At 35.4% G+C, this 10,276-nt stretch overlaps 3 protein-coding genes across 3 annotated transcripts; all 3 read right to left on the bottom strand.

Moving 5' to 3' along the window:
* Window positions 1–1,947: 1,947 nt before the first annotated feature.
* Window positions 1,948–2,470, bottom strand: LOC133830507 (uncharacterized). Its single transcript, XM_062260494.1, has 2 exons — window positions 2,372–2,470; window positions 1,948–2,289 (listed from the first exon to the last, which is right to left on the bottom strand). The coding sequence occupies exons 1-2, from the start codon at window positions 2,429–2,431 to the stop codon at window positions 1,948–1,950; spliced, it is 402 nt and encodes a 133-aa protein (XP_062116478.1). The 5' UTR covers window positions 2,432–2,470.
* Window positions 2,471–3,336: 866 nt separating this feature from the next.
* LOC133830504 (PHD finger-containing protein 5-like) lies at window positions 3,337–4,248 on the bottom strand. The gene is made up of 4 exons (XM_062260491.1): window positions 4,180–4,248; window positions 4,030–4,121; window positions 3,661–3,872; window positions 3,337–3,428 (listed from the first exon to the last, which is right to left on the bottom strand). The coding sequence occupies exons 1-4, from the start codon at window positions 4,246–4,248 to the stop codon at window positions 3,337–3,339; spliced, it is 465 nt and encodes a 154-aa protein (XP_062116475.1).
* A 1,172-nt stretch (window positions 4,249–5,420) lies between these two features.
* Window positions 5,421–9,336, bottom strand: LOC133829660 (DEAD-box ATP-dependent RNA helicase 42-like). Its single transcript, XM_062259406.1, has 2 exons — window positions 6,439–9,336; window positions 5,421–6,318 (listed from the first exon to the last, which is right to left on the bottom strand). Exon 1 carries the CDS (start codon window positions 9,121–9,123, stop codon window positions 6,442–6,444), a length of 2,682 nt encoding a protein of 893 aa, XP_062115390.1. The 5' UTR covers window positions 9,124–9,336; the 3' UTR covers window positions 5,421–6,318; window positions 6,439–6,441.
* Window positions 9,337–10,276: the final 940 nt, after the last annotated feature.

Below are 10,276 nucleotides of genomic sequence, written 5' to 3'. Positions count from 1 at the left end.
TAAGCTCTCTTATCTTTCATAATTATAGTTGCCGAAAAACTCGGTTAACACTAGCCATTATAGACACAAAACAAACTTCAAACAGCCACCTCAGCCAAAAAATTCCCAAATTTTACAATTTGACGAAACCCTAAAATTGCAGACGAACACAAAAATCACATACCAGGTTGTTGCAATGGTGCTCCGGCCCAAATCGCTGCAATGTGAAGAAGACCCAAGCTACCAGAAAAAATTTGGATCTGCGAAAGCTATGGTTACGCTTAGGAAATTCAACTCTATAAACCATTATCTGATACCATGATCATTATGCAAATATTACACAATCTATAGAACTCAAAGAGAAAACAAAAAGACAAATAGATGAAGAGAGAAAGAGTATATTGCAAAAGAAGAGCAAAAATGTTCTTATACAAAAAAATAATAAGCTGTTGACCCTCGATTTGGCCAACGACACGGAGTCAAATAAACGACAAAGAACAAGAGGAAATCAAGAAGAGAATCAAATGAAAAGAAAATGACACAAACGATTTATAGTGGTTCGGCCCCAACTAGATGATAATAACCTATGTCCACTTAGTGTTCTTATTGATATTGAATCCCCATATTATGATCAATGAACTAGGGTTCACGAGTTTCACAAGTCTCGAGAGGATTACAATTTCGATGGATAATCACACTATGCTCATTCCTTTGAATCCAAAGATTGATGGTTCAAAAGTCCCTTCCTTGGGCCATCTTCTTCTTATTTATAGGCTCAAAGGGGTTACATGGGCCGATGGGCCTTAATTCCAATTAATACACGCGTATCTCAATAATAATGAAAATTACATTACAAGATTGCATATCAGACGGAAGTAAATGAATATATGCGACCAGGTTGGTTACCTATAAGTATGATGTCTGGTGAGCCAATGATCCTCATTCTGGTCGAGGGTCGAGCAAGCAACGCTTACTTAATCGATGCGTGCATCCCACGTGTACGTCAATCCTGCCATGTCATCAGGGGCTGTTCTGGGTAAACATTTGCCCCTAAGTTTATTTTACTGCGACAAGCATAAAGTAAACTTAAACGATCGACCTTCCGGATGACCTGTCAAACCTTATTAACCGTACCTCGACCAATATAAATGACCCCTCTGTTTCACTTTTACTTTTTACTCCTTTTTTCCAAAATGTTCGTATGTTTCCTAGTGTTTACGTTAGAATGCTGCTTGCTGTATAAAAGCTTAACTCTTATACACGAGCAATGTTACCACAACGTTTCCACTTCTTCTGATCGTTGGCCATAGATTCTCATCTCCCCTTCTCTATTCGCAGGGGATTCTGGCCACGAGTACCGGTTGGCGTCGTTTGGAGGAGACAGCTGCGCACGCTGAAGAGATCAAGGCGGTCGAAGAAAGGCTCACCGAGCAGCACAAGGTGGTTGATGCCAAGCATGCTGAGGAATTACGAGCAGCTGAGGCTAAGTTCGCCGGGCTCGAGGAGACAAACGCCCGCATCCTAGAGAAGTACGAGGGAGCAGCGTTTCAGTGCTTCTATATGTTTTGGAAAAGCAAACCCAAAGCGGACTTTGCCCATCTACCAAACCATATAAGGCAGGCTGAGTTGTTGAAGTGTATTGCTTACCTGGAAAAGGAGGAGATGGTTGAGGGCTCTCCTGAGATATCTTTGGCAATAGGCATTGAAGGCGTCAATGAAGATGTGCAATGTTTTATATGTGCAATGGTATAGACTAAGCCGAGATTTTTTTTATATGTGCAATGTTTATTCACTTATATTTATTTATTGATTTAATTTGAATTAAATATAAAACAATTGAATAAAATTAAAACACTTATATTAAACATATAAATAAAAACATAAGAGTACGTTTGCTCAATCAAAATAAAGAGTTGTCCTAAACATGAAAATGTAATAGTCTATAATAATAAAACTTATACATAAGCCCTACTGACTCGGTGCTCCAACATCGGGATCATCAGGTGGTGGTGGGGCACATTGAGATCTCAGGGTGATACAATGAGTCTGGATGTGCTCCTCTAATTGTCGAATACGCTTTCTCATCTCAATCATCTCTTCATCTCTAGTTTGTAGATGATCAATAGTAAATGGAGTTTGGTCCCTTATGTTAAGGATACGTCCATATCCTTTCTGGTGGCCACGTCGTTTTCCGAAGATAGTTTGTACCAAAGATAAGTCGTCATCTTTAGGCGCACTCGAAAGTGGTGCGAAACTCTTAGTATCAGTTGCCTGTGTCTGCTGTGTGTTGTGATATGCACGCAATTCCTCCTATGATACAATATATAATGTAATTATGTATTGTAAACAAACAATTAAAAATTTGAAAAATGTCTAAAAAAACTTAACGTACCCAAGTTTTTTTGGCTGTTTCTGTCACCCACCCTGTGCCTGATTTATGGTGAGTATCCATCCAGCTATCCGGGATCGGCTCAAGTTGTCCAGTCTCTAAATTGCGCTGTCACGTACATATATTTTTATAAAAATAATAATTAAACGTAAATAAGAAAAACAAACTTAAAAAGAATTCATTAACTAACTTTTTTATAGCGCAGCGCTGGGATTGACTGAGAACCTCCGTAGCTAAGCTCTTTTAGTTTCTTCCTATTTTCCTTATTGACCCCGGAACGTTTCTGCAAAAAGTTTCTGTTAGTAATATATTTAATTAAGAGAGTTAAGTTTAGTAAGAAATTAATACCATAATTTCTGGGCGTTGGAAAAATTCAATGGCTTTTTGCCACTGCGTATCTGTGCAACCACCATAACGATTTTCTGGCCCATTAATCGTTAGATGTTCTTTAATATCGTACTTCCAATCAGAATATTTTTTAGCACATGATGTATCAATGCCTCTCAAGATCCCAGGCATGTGCTCTTGTCCATATCTGGTACGCCCGATATCAAACAAATCATCCTAAATTACAAACATTTATTAGTAAATATGATACATAATTAAATAGAATTAACATAAATACAAAAATTACTTACCTCCAGATGTGCAAGTATTCTTTGTTTCGAGGCATTTGATACTTTTGACCATTGAGGACAGTTTGGATCTGTGTACTGTCGAACAAGTAATCCCAGCTCTCTTGAGAAATTTGAGCTGTAATCTCCGATCTCTTTATATGTTCTCCTTCGCACATCCCACTCGAGAGGGAGAGGACGCCCCAACTCTTCCTTTTTTTCCCGCGTGTTCAATCCTTTGTGGCGTCCACGTTTGTTTGGAGGCGCTATTGTATCCAAATTTAGTATTTTAAAATTAATATGTATTAACGGTTGAAATTTAAGGAGTGTATCAATATGTAATGTATTACCTCGTTAACAATCAGTTGAGATATCTGACGGTCCACGTGGAGGATCGCATCCTCCACCATCACCCCCGTGAGATCGAGCAATAACGTGAGCCATATCTGTCAAATTAATGATATTAAAATTATATTTATACTAAACATAAAAATTATAATAATCAATACTTCGACATATTATAAAATTATCACTATAATAATTTCCTAGTCTAAGAAGATAAAGCTACATCATTTGCTATGGCACATCTCTCTCTCTCTCTCTCCCTATTATTTTTAGAGTTAGTTGGCATTTGAGATAAATTAGCGGTGCAATGTTAAGTTAATAAGGATTTCTGACCTTTCGATTCGTTGAAGGTGGATAGTCTTGCTACTGTGGTCCCTGAGAACTGCTCATTTCTAATTGCTCTTGTGACAGCTTCATCTTCTTGGAATGATTCAAGGGCAACTCTCTCCTCAGATTCCATCGAAATCGAGTCACTGCCAGTTAGGCATGATTCGCAAACCCAATCTTGAGGGACCTCATGCTTTACTTTTCTTCCCATGCAATAACTGAAAACAGAAAGATGAAAAAATCATTTATAATTATCATCAATGTAGTTCTTTCCATACATTGTTGTCAATAGAAACATTTATGTTAACATGTATTATAATCAAAAACAAAGAGGACAACAATAACAGCAACAGAGATAAAAAGAGAGAATCTTACACATGTTCACAAGTTGTGTTGCATACAGAACAAGTTACAAGTAAAAATTCAGAACGAGGATTCTTGCCACCGCAAATTTCACAAACTTTTTCCTGAAAAAGAGAAAGGAAGAGATACTGTTACAATTATATTAAAGTAATGAATAGTTACAATCAAAAGAGACCAAGTGAGGCCTGTAGAAACTGGTATATTGAATCTAAGTAGAATATGTTTTCTCATTGATCTTCATTCAATGGAAATTATTATACTTCTATAGCGTAAATACCCTTAAAGTTTAAGTTTCAGTATACAGAACATAGCATTACTGAAAGGACAAAATCCAAATATGGCTCAAAAACAAGCAAACTTTAAAGTGAATAATGCTTAAGCTAATATTGAGTATTGACTCCAATAACAATTTTAATCAAGCCCAAAAACAAAAAGGGCAGGAGGAAATGCTAGTTATAGTTTTCAATCTCAGTTTTATTATAACTAAGAGTTTATTACTAGCTAGAACTTGTTTCAAGGCATACAGTAAGCACTTGCTCTCATAGATCTTACATTATACATTAAATTATAACATACAGAATAGAAATTATATTAACTTATAAAAGATATATAAAAAGGGCAAAGGAAAGGTGTATTACAGCCCTGATGAACACCAAAAACAAAAGTAAGCTGATTAAAAAAAGAAACTTTTTTGTGTATGTCTTTATCTTGATTAACTTGGTCACTCATTAGTCATGGCAAGACAACTTTAAACCTTGTTACCCAAAAACATGTACAAGCAAACACTTCTGTTACTACCCTAAAACACAGGTAAAGGTCATATTTTTCAGGGGGAAAACGTAGCAAAATGTGATGGATTATATAGAAGTTTAATACAAGAAATGGGTATTTGGTTTTCAGTGTTTTAATCCAAAGAACAGAATCAATTCCTTCACAGGTACATATATAATAGCTGTGAAAAACAAAACCCTTTTGGTTCTTATTAAAAAAAATGACCTTTTTAAAAAGAAAAACATGGAGTTGAAAAGTCATGAGACTAAAACAACAACATTGTAAGAATCGTACCCTTGCATGACGATAAACAAAGAAGTACTAAGTGGGTCTGCGAAAATGGAAAGAAAACAGAACAAAAAACAAAACAAAAAACAAAAAAGTGGGAAATGTTGAATGAGATTTTGGTCACCTTGGCTTGGCAGTGGGAGTGGCTATCCATTTGGTTTGGTTGTTTTGCTTCTTTTCAATTCTTTATTGTCTATATCCTAATCAGGGGAAAGGAGTGCGAAGATGACGAAAGGAAAGTGCTTAAGCTATTATATGTATATATATATGTGCATTTTTCACGTGTATATTATCTAAATATTTTATATTATAAAAATATGTTTTTGCATGAATGACATATAGACAAATATTTGATCTTTTAAAATTTTTATAACTGACACGTGGACATTATTTGAATATTTTATATTTTAAATTTATTGGCAATGCTCATTTATTGAACTTATTCAGTTTATTTGATACTCTTTGTGGACTCAAATCTTAAATATGTTTACTTTTTTAATGTTTTATTGTCTTTTTCTTGTATTGATCGCATTTTAGTATGCCACACATTTGGATGGATAATCTCCATTTCTCTCTCTTTATTGTGATAAAGTCACTTACATAAATAATAATAATAATAGTCAATCTTATATCAACACATAAGACCATGACTATAAGTCACTCTACTTAAGATAAACTTTTTTAATGTGCTTAATGTATGTACTTTTATTAAAATTTAAGCATATAATAAAATGATCAACATGCTTTTATAGATTCCCACATAATGAATCAACCAATTCATTAAAAGTCTCTCTCTTCACACAGCTCAATCTGAAATGGAATCAGGCAGGAGTTTGATCCTGCAAATTTCAAGACAAAGAAACAAATCAATAAACAAATTGTATCAATATATTCTTGCAACAAGCAAAAGAAAACAGTTAGTAGACACATTAATATATATATATATACACTACAACTATCACAAAATCCAAAATAGTCACCGAGCACAATAGGATTCCTGAGAGAAAAACAAGAAGAACATTAGCCAACAAAAGGGATAAACACATTATTAAAGAAGCCTTGACCAGAAGTCAAAGCAAAAACTACCCAACACCACTAATCTTAGGCAGTCACCTTTATACAGTCCATGGATGCAGAAAAACCTATCCTTTCACTATTATTACTCTTTTCAATTCCTTACCTTATTCATCTGAACTTTGGACCTGAATCAACAGTTTGATCTTAAAGTTTCAAAACCTGGAGCTGGGAAGAAGAAACAGAGAAATTATAAGTAGACAACTCTATCAAATAACAAATCCACAATTCATGTATAGCAAATATGATATTAAGGTATTAAAAATTGAGATTGAGTTGAGATCATACAAATTAGAAAACTGGATGGGTCCCAACGGGAAGTGATAAAACAGCCTGGCTTGTTATGTCTTCCAGAACACGTTTGATTTCAGCTTTAGCTCTCTTCACAGACTGTTCTGTAGGCCCTTCAATGAACAAGTAAAGTTTGCGTTCTCCTGGTCCTGCAACTTGACCCGGTGGGAAGTGCTTCCCCCTAGTAGTAATGGCAGCTCCAGTCCACTCAGTTATAGTTCCCAACGTTACCTTATGCGTGACCTTCCAACGAGCATTCTGAGGAAAATCATTTATCTCCAGCTCTGCTTTGTAGTGTTTAGGCCCTGCATCAGCTTGAATTTTCTCCAGGATATGCTGCAAGTTCACTGATACAGGCAGCTTAGTTTCAGGCACCAATGCTGCTGTTCCACTTTTGGAGGGAGAAGCGGAGCCATCTATAGCAAATTCTGCCTCGGAGACATCTTCATCTTCTGAATCAGACATGACTTCAGAACCATGCTCTTTCGCCTGTGCTTTTTTCGCCGCTATCCTCATTTCATCTTCTTCTTTATTAAACTTAAACCCATTTCCAATTCTCACATAACCACTTCCATGTGGCTGTTGCAGTCCTTGATTCACTTTTTGCAAGAAACTATCAGCTAGTGCTTTTAGGTCACCAGGAACCGTTTGGTCAGAGAGTTCAAGTGCTTTTACGATATAAGGAGCATATCTGGAATCTTCCTCAGATATAAACGTTATGGCACAACCTTTACAGCCAGCTCGACCTGTTCGGCCAACACGGTGAACGTAGTCCTCATAGTGATCCGGCACATGAAAGTTAATCACCAGTTCAAGCTCCTTGACATCTAATCCTCTAGCAGCAACACTAGTTGCAATCAACAAATTGCAAACATTTCTTTTGAAGTCGGAAATGGTAGACTCACGATCAGCTTGGTCCTTGGCACCGTGAAGAGATAGGCAAGGATAACTATGTTTTAGTAGATTCCTGAACAAAGCATCACACTTTTCCTGGGAATGAACAAAAATTAGAATTTTCCCTTTCTCATACCATTCACCAAGTAATTCTAATAATCTAAAAAATCTTTCGTTTTCAGGCCTCACTTCAACAAGCTGCACGATGTCCTTATTAACAACACTCCTTCCACCCACCTGTATTTCCACAGGTTTGTGTAGCAAGGTACGAGCTAAGGTTTCCACTTGATGAGGGAAAGTAGCAGAAAAAAGTACAGTTTGTCTATCTGGACGAATGTTCCGAATAATTAAACTAATTTGAGGTTCAAAACCCATGTCAAACATCCGATCAGCTTCATCCAAGACCAAATAAGTGACTCTACGGAGATTTGTAATTTTCCCATTGCTTGTGCAAAGCATGTCAATCATTCTACCAGGTGTACAAACAACAATTTCAGCACCCCTCTTCAATTTACTAATCTGTTGGGCAACACCAGAGCCTCCATATACAGGCACACACCTAAGGCCTAGAACCTTGGAGAACATTTTTATATCACTATGAATCTGTTGGACAAGCTCCCTTGTAGGTGCCATGATAAGCCCGATGGGCCCATCTCCTGCAACCACAGGCGGCTGATCCTTAATATGCCTCAGCATTGGAAGCACAAATGCCAGTGTTTTGCCTGAGCCAGTTTTTGCAATGCCAATGCAATCTCGGCCACTCATAATTGTAGGCAGTGCCTGAACTTGAATTGGCATTGGCTTTTCATATTTAAGTTTTTTTATTGTCTCCAATATTTTACTTGTAAGTCCCATCTGGTGCCAAGTCTTAACTGGCTTCGGCACAAGCTTACCACGCGTCGTCAATTCCAACTCTTCACGGTATGCAGAAACCTCTTTTGAAGTCATTCTCGAGATTTCTTTCACTTCAATATAGATATTCTTCCTAAATGGCTTATACTCAATTTTGGAATGATCAACAATAGAGAGCTTATCAGCTTTCGTCTTCTTTACTCTTTTCATGAACTCAACATCATCTTCATCCTCTATCATTGCCCTATCATTGTCAAGGTCCCCATAATCCGAATCAGAATCCTCCCCAGGAATTATTCTACCCAAAGATTTATTTGAACCTTTCTTCCACTTCTCCCCACTACTTTCATCAATCTTTTTATCCTTACTCTTCAAGTCTATGCTCTTATCATCGACAATCGAACAGTGTAAAGCATTATTCAGTTTTTCAACTTCAGGCAGAACCATAGAATTTATATAAGCATCTAATGGATCAATCTCCTCATCTCCAGAAGCCCCATCAACCCCATTCTGCAAAACAGGTGGAACTGAACTATTCTCAGAATCTATTATCATTTCATCCCTAACTTCATTACTAATTTGGTCAATTTCAACATCAGATTCTTCATCTTCAAGAGTCCAAACCTTCCTGGCATTTTCCTCCCCAAGCTTCTCTCTGCCAGCTTCTTCATTCTTTCTCCTAAATTCTTGCCACTCCCGAACCCTCTTCCTCCGCTTCTCCACTTCTTCCCCCACCTTTCGCTGTTCATCCTCACCAGTACTTCTCCTCTTTCCGAGACTCTCTCCGCGCGGACCGTGCTTACCAGTGCCCCGTTCACTACTTCTCCTTTCTCTTTCTTTCTCATTTGCTTTGTCTCGTTTCTCCCTACCCCTTTTCTTGTCTCTGTCTCGATCCTCCGACTCTTTTCTCTCACCATTACGCTTCGAAGCTTCCATAATCAAAATTATTGCATGAATTAATACAGGCGCACACCCAAAAATCCTATAATTTTCGTAAACCTAGAAAAGAAAACTCAATCCAAACAAATAACAAACAATGAAATGAAATTATGCAATTCTCGAAGATTCATAAAACCATAGAAATCAACAAAAGTTGGCGAACCTGGTTCTTAACGGAGAATATGGCGAGCAAAAACCCTAAAGATTTCGTTTTTGGGGACTGAATTGGAAACGAAAACGGAAACTTTTGAGCTCTTATATAGGTTTCGCCTCTGCGTAGCTACGTGGAATTTTTACAAAATTAATCAATGTTTCAAAAAATTATAATAATAGTTAATTTTCTTAAAACAAAATTAAAAAAAATTAGCAATATTCTAGGCTTGATTTTTGTCTGAAAAATATTTACATATAATTAATTTACCTTAGTTTTTAAGTTTTCACCTTATAATAATTGTTAATTATTATATTAGACAATAATAAAATAATCATATTAAATTAATTTTGTTTTGTCTAATACAACAAAATTATTAATTTTTTTATAAAACAGAGTTTGAATTTTTTATATAGTTAAAAAACAAGATATAAAATAGTTTTTTTTTTTTTGAAAAAATGTCATTGTTTAATTTATTATAACAAAATGTAAGTTTTATAAAATTTCTTTATTTAGCCATTTTTTAATAAAAAAACAAATATACAAACTCAATGAATGCTACCATGAAATAAGACAAATAATAATAATTAGAAAATAAAAACGTTTGAAAGATATTTATATTATAGTGATAATTTTAGTTACTAACATGCCATGCATTATTATTATTATTATTAATAAAATCAAACATAGAGTTAATTTTGTTATGTATTAAGAATAGAGTTTTATAATAAAAATAAAGTTAATTCTTATATTTAACTAAAAAATGGACCAAATAAAATTGATATTATTACAAAAACATTATGCTCAGCATATATAAATGAGAACCCAATACATTTGACCTATTTTCTTTTTCAAATTAATTTTTATTCACAAATAAATATACAAACTCAATGAAAACTTCCCATAAAACAAGACAAAATATATTATATATACAAAAAAATAGATTATGCTTTTTTAGACTCTGTGTTTTGGCTCATTAATGTTTAAACTCTGTGTTTT

The sequence above is a fragment of the Humulus lupulus genome, chromosome 4, assembly GCF_963169125.1.
Source record: "Humulus lupulus chromosome 4, drHumLupu1.1, whole genome shotgun sequence".
In the NCBI taxonomy this organism is placed as follows: Eukaryota; Viridiplantae; Streptophyta; class Magnoliopsida; order Rosales; family Cannabaceae; genus Humulus; species Humulus lupulus.
This window is presented reverse-complemented; position numbering and strand designations above follow the sequence as displayed.

Bases quoted from the DNA above. Each gene is read 5' to 3' on its own strand.
- LOC133830507 (XM_062260494.1), bottom strand. From the start codon at position 2,431: ATGGATACTCACCATAAATCAGGCACAGGGTGGGTGACAGAAACAGCC. The intron at 2,290-2,371 runs GTACGTTAAGTT...ATTGTATCATAG, and splicing joins AAACAGCCAAAAAAACTTGG to GAGGAATTGCGTGCATATCA.
- LOC133830504 (XM_062260491.1), bottom strand. From the start codon at position 4,248: ATGAGAAAACATATTCTACTTAGATTCAATATACCAGTTTCTACAGGC. The intron at 4,122-4,179 runs GTAACTATTCAT...TCTCTTTTTCAG, and splicing joins TCACTTGGTCTCTTTTGATT to GAAAAAGTTTGTGAAATTTG. The intron at 3,429-3,660 runs GTCAGAAATCCT...TTAATTTGACAG, and splicing joins CACCTTCAACGAATCGAAAG to ATATGGCTCACGTTATTGCT.
- LOC133829660 (XM_062259406.1), bottom strand. From the start codon at position 9,123: ATGGAAGCTTCGAAGCGTAATGGTGAGAGAAAAGAGTCGGAGGATCGA.